General features: G+C 37.8%; 1 protein-coding gene across 3 annotated transcripts in view; it reads right to left on the minus strand.

Moving 5' to 3' along the window:
• Positions 1–258: 258 nt before the first annotated feature.
• Positions 259–17,081, minus strand: part of SOAT1 (sterol O-acyltransferase 1) — a 57,604-nt gene continuing 40,781 nt past the window's right edge. For all 3 annotated transcript variants that reach the window (XM_060088549.1, XM_060088548.1, XM_060088547.1), the window contains 13 exons: positions 15,264–15,412; positions 14,027–14,086; positions 12,969–13,076; positions 11,819–12,101; positions 11,026–11,104; positions 10,387–10,468; positions 10,037–10,082; positions 8,904–9,033; positions 7,198–7,295; positions 5,977–6,075; positions 4,794–4,929; positions 3,798–3,943; positions 259–2,268 (listed from right to left, as the gene is read on the minus strand). In XM_060088549.1, the coding sequence (XP_059944532.1) occupies positions 2,212–2,268; positions 3,798–3,943; positions 4,794–4,929; positions 5,977–6,075; positions 7,198–7,295; positions 8,904–9,033; positions 10,037–10,082; positions 10,387–10,468; positions 11,026–11,104; positions 11,819–12,101; positions 12,969–13,076; positions 14,027–14,086; positions 15,264–15,412 (1,473 nt within the window). In that variant the 3' untranslated portion in view covers positions 259–2,211. The remainder of the gene's footprint in view (positions 2,269–3,797; positions 3,944–4,793; positions 4,930–5,976; positions 6,076–7,197; positions 7,296–8,903; positions 9,034–10,036; positions 10,083–10,386; positions 10,469–11,025; positions 11,105–11,818; positions 12,102–12,968; positions 13,077–14,026; positions 14,087–15,263; positions 15,413–17,081) is intronic.

Below are 17,081 nucleotides of genomic sequence, written 5' to 3' on the forward strand. Positions count from 1 at the left end.
TTTACCTAGGCAATTGCAGTAATTAATCCACCAAAAACAAACAAAAAACCCCTCCATTTTTCCTCACTACCCAGAATTGAGAATAAGAGCTTCTAACAAATTTATGACAAAGTTAGAGATCTTAGTTGTTCTCTTAGATAACACACCCAAACTAATGATTACTATCATTAATACTTTATAGGAAAGAAATTTTAAACTCATTACTTTTCTTTTTTAAAAAATATTTATTTATTTATTTATTATTTTATTTTTGGCTGCATTGGGTCTTTGTTGCTGTGCGTGAGCTTTCTCTAGTTGCAGCAAGCGGGGGCTACTCTTGGTTGTGGTGCGCGGGCTTCTCACTGTGGTGGCTTCTCTTGTTGTGGAGCACAGGCTCTAGGCGTGCGGGTTTCAGTAGTTGTGGCACGCGGGCTTCTCACTGTGGTGGCTTCTCTTGTTGTGGAGCACAGGCTCTAGGCGTGCGGGTTTCAGTAGTTGTGGCACGCGGGCTTCAGTGGTTGTGGCACGCGGACTCAGTAGTTGTGGCTCTGGGCTCTAGAGCACAGGCTCAGTAGTTGTGGCGCACGGGCTTAGTTGCTCCATGGCATGTGGGATCTTCCTGGACCAGGGCTCGAACCCTTGTCCCCTGCATTGGCAGGCGGAGTCTTAACCACTGTGCCACGAGGGAAGTCCTGGAATACCCTTTTAAAAATAACCTTCTTTGAGGTACACTTTTGTCTGTTGAGGTTGGATTTGCCTAAACTCAACTGGACCAAAGGTATGGGAAACTTAGCTGAGAACTTGCGGTACAAATTAAATTGTGACTATTAAGAAATTCTACTTACCTTCTTGGAGATTCAAACTAACTTTTTGAAAACAATTTGAAAACGATTTCTCAAAACTTTCTGGATAGCAGTAGGGCTGCTAGAATATCAAGATAGTTTCCCAAGTTGGCTGCTTCTCAAATTTTGGGTAATTCATAAGTCTCCCTTTTTTGGGTTGAACCTACATGGTCTTCAAAAACCCTTCCAAAGCTCAGTCTTTACCAACATCATCATATGTCATTCAAACAACCAAAATAATTCCTACACGCCACACTGTATTAGCTATAGGCATCTGATAACATGGAACATCACACAATAAAGTATATTTTCTTGAAAATGATCACCTATTAATTTATTGCAACTAAAGCACACTACCATTAAAAGTATAATAATTGAGCAAATGCAGAAGCCAGCTTCTGGATCTTTAATATTCCCTTTAATATTAATGGTGGTGATTAATACTTATGTTACAGACTTACTAGTCTGAAAAATAATTCACGTCAGTATTTATTAGATAAAATAACTGTACCAAAGGTTACTTCTAAATAACTTCAAAGAAGTTATTACCTGAAAGTTTAAACAACAAAAGTTACCTTCCACATAAGTTCCACAATAAAATAATTTAAACACAGGACTGACTCTGCAAGTTCTTTTTAAAAATTACTTTAGAAGTTAAAAGAGGAAATATTTTTCTTTGTCCTGTGCCACTTCTTTTTCCCTTCCTACTTCTGTCCCCCAATATATAATATTATGGATGCAAACTCAAGAATTCAAGGTGAAAGGGATAATTTTGCTTCACAGATATCATGACCTACACTGTATAGCAAAAACAAGATAAAAATAGAACTGAACTTTAAAAAAAATACAAATTAGGATATATAACAAGATTATCTTTGGAAAAATAGATATTTTCTCTCTACTAGAAACAGCAAAACATTCCACATTATTTTCTTTCCCAATTGCATGGTTAATTAGCACACATTCCAACAATGCACATGAAAAAATTTCTAAGCCAGGGGTACTTAAATGATTTCTTCATCAATGTTTTGGCTAATTCAGTGGCCAAGAAAACATGATGTTTAGTCTCTAATTAGATGCAATCAAGAAACAAAACAGAATTTCTGAGGTTTAAGCTGATATGACCCAGCAAAAATCTGTCATTATATCAGCTACAAGTCTCCCTTCTCCCAAAAAGGAAAAAATTCAGAACTGCTTAAAAGTGTACAAGCTTCCAGGAAACTTCTAACAGCTCAGCTTCAGGTGACCTAGTAATGGAGTGAGCCATCTGTAAAGCCTGGAATGGTCCAAATAACACAGATAACTTCAGTAACGGCTGGAAATAGATGCTGGCCCCAAATCAGGTAGAATACCCAATCTTCAGTCAAGGAAGGAAACAAAGTCCAAGCTTCTAAAACACGTAACGACAAGTCCAGGAACGTGGCCGGATATAATCCAGAAATGTGGGCTTGGAGGGGAAAAAAAAGAATGGAAGAGTAGCTTATTTGTGTGCATTGTATGTATGAGATATGAGGTAGATAGGGGGTGTTGATGTTACACATGGCACATCTCTAAAATGCCTCCCAGCATTTCAGTAACCTTCAAGCTATAAGCAGCTCACTAATTCAAAAGATGTTCATCATTTTTATCTATAGCACAGATTTACTTGATTTAGAAGCTTTACATGAAGCTAAGTCCAGTAAACTCTACACAACTGCATGGACTCCTGACCAAATTCTAAAGAGGCACTACCTTTTTTCTGTATCTTGCATTTTGTTTTAGCACAGTCCTATTTTTAGTAGCCCAAAATCTAAATGGTGGTAGGTTAAGGATGATAATATACACAAATTACTATAATACAAAGCTTAAATTACTGAATTATCTAAATGAGGAACAGATGAAATACTATGAAAGTTCAGAAATAGAAAAGAGACTAGAGCAGGAATTTTGAAAAGCTTCGTGGGGACTTCCCTGGTGGTGCAGTGGTTAAGACTCCACGCAGGGGGCCTGGGTTCGATCCCTGGTCAGGGAACTAGATCCCACATGCATGCCGAAACTAAGAGTTCGCATGCCACAAGCAAGGAGCCCATGTGCCACAACTAAGGAGCCGGCGAGCCGCAACTAAGACCCAGCGCAACCAACCAACCAACCAAATAAATAAATAAATAAATAAGCTTCATGGACGACACTGCAACCAAATCAGATCTTGATAAAATCTGACAGGTGAAATCTGAGTGCAAAGAGCAGAGTGACCAGAGACAGAGTCCAGAGTCCAGAGCAGTTAGTTCAAATGCACAAAGGGGACTCGTAGGAAATAAGGAGGGGATGTGAGGGCAGCATAGCAAAATCAGGGTGGACAGTAGAAGCTTTGGGAGGGAAACTGATTAATTTGATTTTGAACATCTTCAGTTACACGTATCCGTGAGAAATACCCAAGCAGATGTATCAAGAAGCCCCCCCACCCCAAATATTTGGGAGTTTTCTATAAGCAGCCGAAAACTAAAGCTCTAAGAATGAGACTCTTACAAAATTACAAACAAGAAAACAACAACAAAAAAAGGGAAATGGGCTCCTAGGCATATGAGTCTAGCTGGACATTTTTATAGAGTTTATTACTTCGGGAAGGAAGAGGTAAAAGATGCATATTTGGGGTTGGGGGTGGATACACATGCCACTGGGAAAACCTTGGAGAAGACCTACATTTTCAGGGCACAGGAAGAATATTAGAAGGAGCTAAAGAAAAATCAGATAAAGAGAAAAAAAAGAGAGAGAGAGATCCAAGAACTAGGGGAGTTCAATGGGAAGAAAACCAAAGAAAAGAAAAAGTTCAAGGACAGTGTAGTAAGATAAGTTACTGCTTTTACTCCACATTTCCCTCCCATTAACATTAATTTATCACCATCTCCACTACTCCCTTCCCCTTAACACTGCCCACCAACCCTCACAATCAGGGGACAAATAGGTTACCTCACCACTCCAGCCTGACTGATGACTCACATTTTTCAAGGGGCAGTGTTGACGTGCATACCACTCTTGAGAATAAAAGCACAGGAGGACTCCATTGCCCGCGAAAAGGGAAGTCCACATCAGAACATTCCAAATTGGCCTTTTCCGACTATCATTGGCAATGAAGTTGAAAGCCACTGAAGTTAGGAAAACAACAAAAAATATACATAGTCATCAAAACAAAATCTACCAGGAGATGAGGGGTCTCAGATATCTGCTACAATCATTTAGTTATCATAAACAGCATCAACTGTGTATATACACGTTCTATGCTGGCCATTGGTCCCATAAGTACAAATGAAACTTCACTGTTGAAATTTATTAATCAGTGATTATTTGGAAATCAGTCAGTATTCAGAACAGGTGAAAACATATTTCATGGACGCATTCATATTCTAACTTGTCCCTCTCCACCCCACCCAAAGAAGGGTTAGTTTTCTTCAGAGGGTGAACACTGAACAGAGTTTAAGAATGGCGAGGTTGGGCTTCCCTGGTGGCGCAGTGGTTGAGAGTCCGCCTGCCGATGCAGGGGACACGGGTTCTTGCCCCGGTCCAGGAAGATCCCACATGCCGCGGAGCAGGTGGGCCCGTGAGCCATGGCCGCTGGGCCTGCGCATCGGGAGCCTGTGCTCCCTCCGCAACAGGAGAGGCCACAACAGTGAGAGGCCCGCGTACCGCAAAAACAACAACAACAACAACAAAAAGAATGGCGAGGTTGTTTATAGTTTTTATGAGCTACCAAGTCAGTGCTATCAATAGTCTTCAAGAGCGTATTTAGTTCATTTCTCTACATCAAAGTGTAAGCATCCTGCAACAGAGTTGTACATAATTACTCAAAATTAATGTTCTTACCATCTGATAAACAAACACTGCCTTGAAATGGTATTACTATTTACTATCTAGTTTTCTACATTGATTTTATATTTTATTTTCTAAATTTCTCTTTTAGCATAATACTCAGTACTCACGAGATGCCAAGATACTTACTTCCAAAGAACATGAAAAGCACGAAAAGCACTGGATAGAAAAAGTTCAAGCAAACAGCCAAGGCATATTCGTGCACTACAGCAGACACAGCAAAGACAGCTAACATGGCAGCTGACCTGAACTTCTTTGTGAAAAACTAGGGTAAAAGGAAAATATTAGAGGCAATTTTCAGAAAGTAAGTAATTAAACATGAACTACATAAGACTTATAATTAACACACACTAAAGGCACCTATTTAATTATATTTATATTTGATTTTCTAAGTCTACTTGGAGTAATCCAATGTACTAAAATAATGACAAAAACATCTATGCTTAAAAATCCTTACTTTACTAAATGACGCATTTTCAAAACCATTAATGTTGAAAGATCGAGCATATTTTCGAAAACATTAATAACTTATATTTGTAACTCACTATGGTTGACAAAACATAGATGTCATTTATAAACGGACACATCAAATCTAGAGTAGCATTGTACGGTAGATTGGGCAGGTACCATTTTTACACGTAACAAAACTAAGATTTAAAAACAAGGGACTTGCCTCATCCATAAGTCAAATTACATTTGTAAATGAAAGAACATTCGAATACTGTGCTATTTGCACCACAACACACTGTCATTTAGCCAAATAGTGCCCTTATTTAACAATTCAAACCTGCAATCCAGAGATACCAACGTTAATCAACCATGAGACTCAAGACTAGGTTTCTTCAGTCTAAATAAGTTATGCTCTAAAGAATGTCTCAAAGACATATATTAATAATCTATATCGGAGAGTTGTAAATCCGAACATAGGTGGTTTCTCCACTTCTAACAAAGGAAGAAGAACAAAAAAAAAAAAATGGAAAAAGCTAGGGGAGATTATTTGCTGGCAATGAGACTCCAACAAAATGATCCATTACTGGTGGATCATTTCAACTTCTTCAAACGCCTGCACGCATTCTTACTTTGTAGTCATGTAAAATAAAAATCCAGAGCAGAAACATGGTCTTAGTCCTAGTAACTGTAGATACTGGTCTCTAAACAGTGCTATTCAAAGCAGAAGGTTTCTTAAGACATTAATGGCTCACAAGAGAATTGAAGACAACTAAGTATAACTTCCTCCAGCTGCACAATAGTAATACTTTCTGGAAAAGAATCTCCATTTCTTAAACAACATTAACTAAATCTTGCTGCTTACCCAGAGAAAGTCCTTGTAAGCGTAGTAATATAGCCAGTCATGGACCACCACATTCCAGGTCCTGTAATAGTTAGAGTATGATGTGGAGTTCCACCAATCCTAAGGAAAAAAGCAAAGGTATACATATACACAGAACCAAAGCAAAACCTACTCCCAGAGAATATACACACATAATATAACACCTAGAGTGTGTTATGATAAATTGTTAGTCCATACACTGATGTCAGAAAAATCTTCAAAGGCATTTTGGTTATTAGTGTTCAATGTGACATTAATCCTAGTTCTGTGGATGATTAAGTTCCCAGGTTCACTCTCTCTTTATTACACAAGTTATGATGGAAGATATACAACATAATAATTAAATCTAATGTTCATCTAAATAACAATCAGTAAATCCCCCTTACCTTGCTAAAACACAATGAGAGAATTCTAAGGTCACACAGACTTAGATAGTGTGATAACCCTCAAGAGCAGTTTGCTGGTGTCATAGACAGCAAAATTTAAGTTGTACCACGAGTGAGATGGTGGCTACCTCCAAGTCCTGGTGCTCCTTTATATATATATCCTGTTTCTTACTCTAAGATCAGACCAAAGGAATAAGACATATAAAATTTGCAACCCACACTCGCTGCTTCTTTGAGAAAGGAGGGGTAGGCTTGGAGTGTTGCCAAAACATGAACAGACAGACAAAATTCTAGAGGGCTTTAGGCAGGATTACAGAACACTGTGAACCACCCTGCCTCTACTCTACAACTTAATTCCAACTTTGGAAGTGTAAGAATACTATTTGAAGCAGAATTAATGCCTTTCAAAATAAAGCAGGGAAAAGTTATTTCCTTCATGAACTGTTCAACAGTCTTAAATAGAATAATTTGCTGAGATCACTCCTACAGCACCAGACAGCCGATTTCAAATGAATAAAAAGTCAGCAAAGTCTCAGAATGCCCTCTGGACACCTGCTTTCCCACTGTAATCACCAATACAGGATCCAGCAGGAACCAAATGCGGTACTAAGGGAGCAGATTTAGAGGTAGAAGACAAGACAAGACTATGCCACTTAAATCAGTAATAGAATTTCAGACTTAATATTGGTAAAACCTGTGGAAGAAAACGATTACACAACATTTATGTTAAAAAGCTAGTAGGCAACAACGCTCAAATACTTAACAATGAGTACACAAATAAAATGTGAAAAGGAAGATGAGTCCAAGTACACATTACCTTATAAAACATCCTGTCACCAAAGCGTAACATCTCAGCAAAGGCATTGAGCCAGCAGTGCAAAAAGGCAAAAAAACTAAGGAACAGTATCAGCACAGCTAAAAATAAGATGAACAATATTAAAACTCTTTCCAAATAGCTCACATATCAATCAGTTAATTATATGTCGTCATTTGCTTAGCTGGAATTATTTTGTAAAATAAAAGCTATTATTCCAGCTTACCCATTCCAGAAATGATACAGTGTATTTTGAAAGTTAATTATTTTAACCTAATAAAGAAATAACTTTCTTCCAAGTGAGTTTTATACACAAAAATGACCCAGTCTGTTTTTAATGGAAATGCCTAGATGTATGGCTTAACTTGGTAGTAAAAGCCCTTTAAAATCTGGCTGTGTATTCCTCTAAACCAGCTGTTTAAAACTGGGAGAGCTTTTGCCCCCAGGAGATGGTTGGCAATTCTGGAGACATTTTTGGTTATCACAATTCAAGAAGTGGGCCTTCTGCTATGATATCTAGTTGTTAGAGGGCAGGATGTGGCTAATATCCTACAATGCATGTGACAGCCCCCCAAACAAAGAAATATCCAGCCCAAAATGTCAATAGTGACAAGGTTAACTTATCTCTGCCTCTACTCCCAATGTAGCAAACACCATCCGCAACTGGACTTCTGCCATTCCAAAATACTCCATGCCTTTGAATCCATCCCACTACCTGGAAGCAACTTTCCACCACCTCTCTGCCCGGCAAACGCCTATTTATTTTTCAATACCCAATGTTAAATGTCATCTCCACTATGAGACAAAGTTCAACAGCACCTTAGTATATTATATATTACACTATATTTTAAAATACCCATTTACATGCCCATCCTTTTTATTCACTTGTTTTTTCAAAAAATATTAGTCTACTATGTATAAGACAATGTAGGAGAGACTATGACTGGCTATAAGACACAATCCTTGAGCTTATGGAATTTGCAGCTTAGTGAGGAAGACACACATATGTAACATATCCTGTCAGAGGGACAGATAAAAGAATTTATTGGAGTAAATCTTGAGGGGCAATCAGGGAGGATTACTAGCAGATGTCTGGGAGAGAGGGAGAAGAAGAAAGAACATGAGGGCAGAAAACAATACCAACATTTAATGGGTAGAGAAAAGAGAAAGAGTAAGTAAAGGAAACTGTAAATATAATGAAACGGCAAGCTTCCAGAGAATAAAGAGTATGTATGTCTGGTTCACTGCTATGTATGGTATGGCCAGAAAGACAGAAGAATAAGAGAGTGGCAAGACAGACTTCAAAATGTGGTCAACAGCACCCAATGCTTCATGGAGATCAAACAGAATAAGGGCTAAATCAACTACTGGAGGAGATTAGAGATTTTAATAAAGGCCATTTCAATGGCCTGGTCACATTAGGAGCAAGATTACAGTGACTAAATAGTGAATGGGAAGATAAAGCATGAATACAGACTATCCACAGTCAGAGAAAGCAAAACTTGAGTGAAAGAAGACAAATGGAAAGATTGGCCAGGGACTGGAAGGATGCTTCATCTGTCAGATAGATGGGAAGAGGTTAAAGATGGGTATAGATGCGTAGATGAGTTTATAGCGAAAAGCAGGTAAATCAAAGGTGCTCACATGCAATGGCTTTCTATTTTCCTTGCAACTTTATGAATAGCCAAATTAACCAGTACCCATGTTACCTGGCAAGATGGAGTTAAATATACATAAGACCAGAACACGAGCGCTGAAGGGCTCCTGTTTGATATTCCGAAACAAGGGGGTGCAGAGCCTTTCAAAGATGTAGTACACATAAAAAAAGCAACCAAAAACCTGGAACATAAAAAAGAAAATTATAATAAAGAGAGCTTGATCAGGAAAGATGAAAAGTGATTTTTTTTCCTTCAAAAGAACATATATATGTGACCTGTAAACTAATGTTTACATATATATTCCATTTAACACTAGTATATAAGATTGCCAAACTGTAATCCTTCAGAGATAGTACTCAAGCCTAATTTCTACCATACCTATTCCCAACCCTTTACCAAATGGCATTTTTAAAAGATCAGACTCTGGAATCTCTTTTTCCTGCTACATGAAACTCATAACAAAAGAACCTATTTCATAAATGGGTATTTGATTGACACAAGATTTTAAAATGGGATCTTCTGGGATTTATGATTCTGATAAGGGGTTGAGGGAGTGTCAGACCACATCCACACAGATATACATCCAAAAATAAAATAAAAAACAGAAAGGGAGGGGGAATTTAATGTAGATGCATACTGAAGTAACCAAACAGAATTATTTTACTTAAAAAAAATTTTTTTTTTATTGTAGAAAATTAGTTTTGATGTATTGGCAAAGCAAACACCATTTACTGAACTGGGAATAGTTTAAAGACTTCAGTAAGAGTTCTAGGGCTTCCCTGGTGGCTCAGTGGTTGAGAATCTGCCTGCCGATGCAGGGGACACGGGTTCGAGCCCTGGTCTGGGAAGATCCCACATGCCGCGGAGCAACTAGGCCCGTGAGCCACAACTACTGAGCCTGCGCGTCTGCAGCCTGTGCTCCGCAACAAGAGAGGCCGTGACAGTGAGAGGCCCGTACATCGCGATGAAGAGTGGCCCCCACTCGCCGCAACTAGAGAAAGCCCTCGCACAGAAACGAAGACCCAACACAGCCAAAAATAAATAATAAATAAATAAATAAATAAAAGAGTTCTAGAGCTCCCAGGAGACATGAATTAAACAACACTTTAAATATATTAAATTACTATTATATTCAAATCCCCATCTCCCACCAGCCAACAAACCTTAGGCACTTAAAAATTTACCTGTGCAAACTGCATAGCCACATAACCCCATCTTACAGTGGGAGTCCTAAAACAGAAGAAACAAAATTACTTTCTAAATAAAGTAAATAAATGAACTTTAAAAAAGGTCCTCACAGTATCTTCCCACGCAGGACATCATTTTTGACATAGGAAATACTTGTACAATTCTGTCAAGAATGACTGAAATCAAATCAGATTGCTAGAATCACGATATGGGTTTTCCCATGCCAGCAAGAAAAGTAAAACCCATTCTAACTGCTCTGTAGCCCTACATGAACTGGTCTACCTACCCCACCTCCTTCCTGGCACACTCCTGGTGCTACCCCATTTCTGCTTCATAATGCCATTACCTGGGATAGTTGTCACGGTAGATGAGGGTAGGAGCAAATAAGAAGTACAAGTACTGGTTGACTGTGGGTACTGGAACAGTGCCTGGAAAAGGAAAACTATGCTTAGACTGGAGGCTCTTCAATTTCTTTCAGCAAAACTGAAAGAGGAAAATAAGCACAGAATAGGGAAGACAAAAAGCTACCTCTCCTTAGCTCATGTTGTTTCTTCCTGCTCTCCCCAAATGATGACTTTTTATTCCTAAATTAATTGAATATTACCAATCCCTCTAAACTAAGTTACTCCTGTGACTTAGACATAACTTCTAGAGTTTGAAGCAGCAATTCAAGAAAAGTAAGCACATGGGGTGTAACGACTCTATTAACATTCTACACAAATAATGCAACAGTTGCAATAGTCTAATGATCAATGTTTTAAATTTTGGGGACCAAAGGTAAAACAGGAACAATCAGGAAACAGTGAGAAGGTGTTCCAGATCATACATACATTTTTTTCCCTCCCCTCCCAACAGGTTTCTTTTTTTTTGGATCCTTGTATTTAAAATCAAACATAAATGTCTACAGAATGTAATTAGCCATCCCAGTAAACACCAAAGGTTGAAATACCCTATGAATAATCCTTTGACTTATGGAATTACATACTTGATTTCTCCTTGGCTGAACTGAGTACCCGAGGCACATTCTCTCTGACAAATGAGTGGGCCTTCATTATCAAACGAATCTACAAAGGAGGGGGGAAAAAGATGAATTTTCTTTCATTGTCTTGTCTCTTATAAGCAACCGCAGAACAGCACTAGGTTATAGACACACAAAGAATTTAACTTTGTACCTACCAACTCAAACTCACTTTTATGGACTAAAACAAATGAAAAACAAACTCTAAAGAGATACATGTTATTTCTCAAATTATTTTGCAACTAACAGCACCATCTGTTACAGGTCTATTATAAATTAAGAAATTAAAAGCCTGTTCAAAGAAGGTCTCCTGAAACGGTCCTTTCCATCAGTCAAACAGAGCATTACAGACAGCCAATAAAAGTCAGAAAATTCTGAAGGGCGTACAAACAAAATAAATCTTTTAGATGGCTATATGACAAAACAATGAATCTGACACTTCAAAAGTAGAGTTTTTAATTACAAAAATATTTTATATTTTAGATGGCGTCTACAAAAAGTGTTCAAGAACAAAATTTGAATTCATCCAGAACAGTTCAATGTAATTTATTTCAATTATCAAGAATCAGAGAACACTGAAGCTAGAACGAATTTTAAAAGACAAGATGATGTAGTTTAACACTTTAATTTTATAGATAATAGCATAAAGAACCAGATATGAAAATTTATCCAACTAATACAACAAAAAATAACAATTATTGTTATTATTATTATTACTAACTAAGCATAGCATTGTATTGAGCAACACTCAAAACCTTACCTGTTCGAGTATGACAATGAATCGGGAAGCTGGTGGTAGTGTATACACTAATACAACATAAAGTGGTCCCAAACCTAAAACTCCAATCTGGAAGACCACAAAAAGGAAGCAATGCAAGAGAGAATGGACTACTGGATGAGAACTCCTGTGATAGCCTCTGGCCCAGTGTTGAAACAGGAAATAGGGAACTGTAAGTGTACATAAGAACATGGTGCACCACGTCCACATAGCAACAGTAAGTTTGCCAAAAGCGTAAGACATGAGATTGAACTCAAGCACTAGCCTGGGGGAAAAAAAGCACAGAGAAAGAACACAGAAGTGGATTTTTAATAAGCACTGATTTATAAAATTAAAAACTTTCAGACCCAAAACTTTCAACTTTAGGAGACACAACAACACTAATACACATAAGTCATGGATCTAACACTTGTGCTCCTAAGCCTCAGCTTCACAACTTATTTATCTATTTTCTAAAAGCTCTAGGATAATATGGTCTTTGAACATAAGATACCTAAACTACTAACCTAAGATAACAAGACTCTGAATTTCTCAAAGATTAGATTCTCACATTCATACATTTTAAACTCTAAAATATGCTATGGCAAAGTAAATACTTAAAATATTTAAATAGCAATCATTTATGTACAAAAGATGATTTTACAGAATGAAATAGTACAATTTGAAAATCTAATATACTATTATGATTATATCAAATTTTAATTTACTAATAAAGCACATAATTCAATGTATGATTATCACACTGTCATTTTTGGTTATAATTTGATTTTTATATTAAAAATGTTTTTCAAACGTTAAATTCCAATAACTACTTATTTTTAGAAACAACCTAAAATGCATACCATAGCAGAAAAATTGGTAAGTCATATATACGATATTCTCTCATTTAGGAAAACTACCTAGAAACTACTAAGATGGTCTATTAAAATAGACCATTTTAAAAATAAAAGTCATAAAACTTCTAATATTCTTTTTAGTTGTACTTTTCAGGAGAGAGAACTCTCACCCTCAAATCAGCTGCTTTGGGATTTTCTGAAGCAATTTAACCAAATCATCTTTTTTCAAAATTTAAATATAGTGAAAACTCCCAACACCCCATGCATCAACTAAGCAAACAGGTATACTGTCTTACCTTCCTTCATCAATGTAATCTACTACAAGTGTGCTGAGAATGAAGAGAATGAGGAGGGCAATGAACATGTGATATATCGTTCTGATGTGGTCCACCTCAAACAGCTCACTGTAAATGTAGTTCATATAAAATTCATCGATATTTAATTTTAAAACACCATATATTAAAGACTTTACTTCAAAGCAGTTCAGAAGATGCTTAATCCATACTCCAAAAACATCTCAAACAGTAATCACCGAACATTACTCATGAATATCTGTATTCTAATGAAGAAATCAATGATAAATAATCAACTCAGCATTTCAAAAGAAATATTCATTACCTACTCAAAATGCACCTTTAATTTTCAGTTCACAAATGAAGTTGCCACAATTAATTTACATTGCCTATTGTTTTTCCCATAAAATCTACACAATCGGGGTGCTAAAATAAGTAAATCTGAGAAAACTATCAAGTCTCAAAGTTGGCTAGTCAAAGAAGAGATGAAAAAAATTTATGTATCAAGAAGACAGCACCACCGAAACTCTCTTGAAGTGGTTTACCTAATTAGAAAATTTCTGTTCTAGCAGCACAACTTCAAGGAATTTATCAGAGGACCAATAACCATTCTTACCTCCAACTCCTCCTTTGAAACTAGATACAGAACCAAAAGTTCAGAAAGGAGGAGCAAGAGACGGCAAATGTACAAAAAGAAGTATCAAAAACAACGTATTGGGCTTCCCTGGTGGCGCAGTGGTTGAGAGTCCGCCTGCCGATGCAGGGGACATGGGTTCGTGCCCCGGTCCGGGAAGATCCCGCATGCCACGGAGCGGCTGGGCCCGTGAGCCATGGCCTCTGAGTCTGCGCGTCCGGAGCCTGTGCTCCACAACGGGAGAGGCCACAACAGCGAAAGGCCGGCGTATCACAAAAATAAAACAAAAAAACCCAAAAACCAATGTATTACATGAATACAGAACACACTTATTAAACATTCATAGAGTACTCAGTGATTCTAACCATCAGAATAGTTTGATTTTTAAAAATTCAAATAATTAACAAAAGCAACTAAAAATACTCACTCTAAGAGAGATCGCCTTATAACAAAAATCTTTCCATGTTCTGGAGGTGCTCTCAGATCTCTGGGAAGAGCAAAAAATTAAAATATGAGTACTTCAAGTATTACAAGAAATTTAAACCTATGGATTAGAAAAGCAATATTACCAACTACAGCTTATAATATTAACTGCCTTCTCACTATGATCCAGGTACTGTGTTAGGGTTTTATGCATGTTTTGTCATTTGCTCCTTCTGAACGCTGCTGTGAGGTAGGTGCAGACATATCTGATTAGGAAGGAAGAGATGTCAGACAAACCTAACTAGAGCAGCACTCAAAAAGACCTCACAGCCCAGCCCTTATGGAGATGCATTCCTGGCATCACACGCTGACAACCACTCTTCCTTCTCCTCAACACCCCTAAGGACAAGCCTCCAGCCATACTTTACTCAGTTCACATACTATTTTTTGTCTGTCCTCCAAAACTGCACTGATGTTTCTGATACCCTCCCCTAAGGTCTTCCAACAATCCCCAACAGCCTCCTGATCTAAAAGGTTACCTCCAGTTACTAAAACCTCACGTTTTAACATCTAACGTTATCACCTTCTTTAGGGCTTCTTGCAGTACCATTAGCACTTCTGCTATACTTAGCTATTCTGGTCAAAACAGTTCTCCAGAACAGGAGACTGACAGAGACCAAAGAGGCATAAAACCAAGGAAAGCACAAAATGGCAAATTAGCACACACTGGCCTTTGATAGCCTTCCCTCTACTGCTCTGGATGACTGACCAATTAAAATAACGTATACTAATTGCACTGTACTTTATTACAAGTACTGTATAGAGTACAATGGAGAGGCAGGCAGTATGAGACATAGTGAAGAGCACGGACACTGGGTTCAAATCCCCACTGTGTAATCTTGGACAACATTTAACTGCTTCGTGCTTGTTTCCTAACCTGTAACATGCAGTTATATTATGTGTCTCACAGGGTCATTGTTTGGTTTAAATGTAGAGCATTCAACAAGCGTTATCTATGTTATTTTATAAGTCAGCATGGTCTTAAATGAGGTATGCATGTTTGTTATAATCCATGTATTAAGATGAAGAAACCCACCCTTCAAGTGTTTAAAATAGCAATACATGGCTAATAAAAGGTAGTGCGGTGTGAATCCAGGCTTTTTTAGTGCAATCCACATTGAGACCACTGAGCTGTGCTAGAGTAGACTTGTGCATTAAGAGAAACTATTACTCGTACTTACTTAGCTCTGTGGCTGTTCTCTCCTTCAAGAACAGAAAAGGACGTGACAGCACAACCACCACTGTCTAATGATGCGGATTTTTCAGTAAGACCGGTCACAAAACCATCAAAGCGACTGCCAACTTCCTTCATAAAAAAGGGCTTCAATTCCTAGAATTTTAAGACAAATAAAGGAAAGCATTACGAGCTAACTAGCTTATGAGTTGTTGACATTTTTTAAAGGGTTCTCCTAAATAGAGCTGGATCAAAAGGAATCCATGATAAGTGAATTCACAGGAATAAAAACAGAAAAGTGATTTCTATAGCTGACCTGTAGTTTCAGAAACTGCTACTGAAAAAGCAACATGATGATTTGTCTTTTTAAGAATGTATACCCTTTGGACTTCCCTGGTGGCACAGTGGTTAAGAATCCACCTGCCAATACAGGGGACACGGGTTCGAGCCCTGGTCAGGGAAGATCCCACATGCCATGGAGCAACTAAGCCCGTGTGCCACAGCTGCTGAGCCTGCACTCTAGAGCCCAAAAGCCACAACTACTGAAGCCCATGCACCTGGAGCCCATGCTCCGCAACAAGAGAAGCCACTGCAATGAGAAGCCCACACACCACAACGAAGAGTAGCCCCCGCTTGCCCCAACTAGGGAAAGCCCGCGCACAGCAACGAAGACCCAACGCAGCCACAAAAATTAAAATAAATAAAATAAAAAATTTTAAAAAGCATGTATACCCTTTTAGGCATAAATCAAAGTAATCACCTACTAAATGAACTCCTACGAATGATATACAAAAACAAAATAACAGAAATGCTAAAAATGACAGTATTTTTTTCTCTTCAAATTTTTATATGGAAAACAAAAATCAATATTATGTCACCATTATAAAATTTTAAGTCCCCTTTCTTCTCAAGCAACCCCTTCAGAGCCAAGTGTCCAGTGTTTATATTGAATATTTTAAGTCATGTCATTTCTCTGTGATACCAACATTTATACAATAATGTATATTCCTACCTCCACAGCTATATATTTATCTAACTATAACACACTTTTATAACACAGAATTATTATACATTTTAACACTTTAAAACTTACAGGTTTTGAAAAGTATGAGGCAAAAAAATTTTTTTTCTTCAAATTATAATAGGCCACCTACTGTGGATGCTCAAATTGTAAATTGTGGTATTTTTAAATTGGCAGGACTCATCTACACAAAGGAAAACAAAGTGTTACTTACTAATTTTTCAAGAAAAAAAAAATGCTCTCTCCTCTAACTATATTATTTAGGTTGAACCTAAAATATCTGAAGTAGCCTTTTTTCTGGATTCTGTTTTTGTTTTTCTGGACTCTGTTTTAACAAGAGCTTGGCCAAGTCTTTTAAAAGTAAAGCCTGAAAATATTAATGTATCTAATGGAACTATATGAAGGTTTTTCAAACTACTTCCTTCCAGAGTTCCCAAATGTTTTGGGGGTCCCGGGCAGTGAGAACTGGGCACAAAAGCCTTTCTGTGTTCCCCATTTCTTGTTTGTAGGAAATAGGCTTCATTCAGCCACCTTGACCTTCCCTGAGTTCCAAAGGGAAGGTTCAAACAGCTGCTTATCAGGGAAGGGAGGGCATGCAGAAACAAGGGCGGAACAGTCAAGAAACAATAGTGCAAGCCTTGGGACAGGGTCCTGGCTCCTCCTCAAGGAATATACTACATCTTTGAGCTCTTCTGCAGAACAAAGGCACCCACCCAGATGGAGGATGGCAAGATTCCTGGAGCACTGCCCTGTTACCTCACCACCAACCAATCAGAAGGAAGCCATACACACTACAGCCCTCAC

The sequence above is a fragment of the Mesoplodon densirostris genome, chromosome 2, assembly GCF_025265405.1.
Source record: "Mesoplodon densirostris isolate mMesDen1 chromosome 2, mMesDen1 primary haplotype, whole genome shotgun sequence".
Classification (NCBI taxonomy): domain Eukaryota; kingdom Metazoa; phylum Chordata; class Mammalia; order Artiodactyla; family Ziphiidae; genus Mesoplodon; species Mesoplodon densirostris.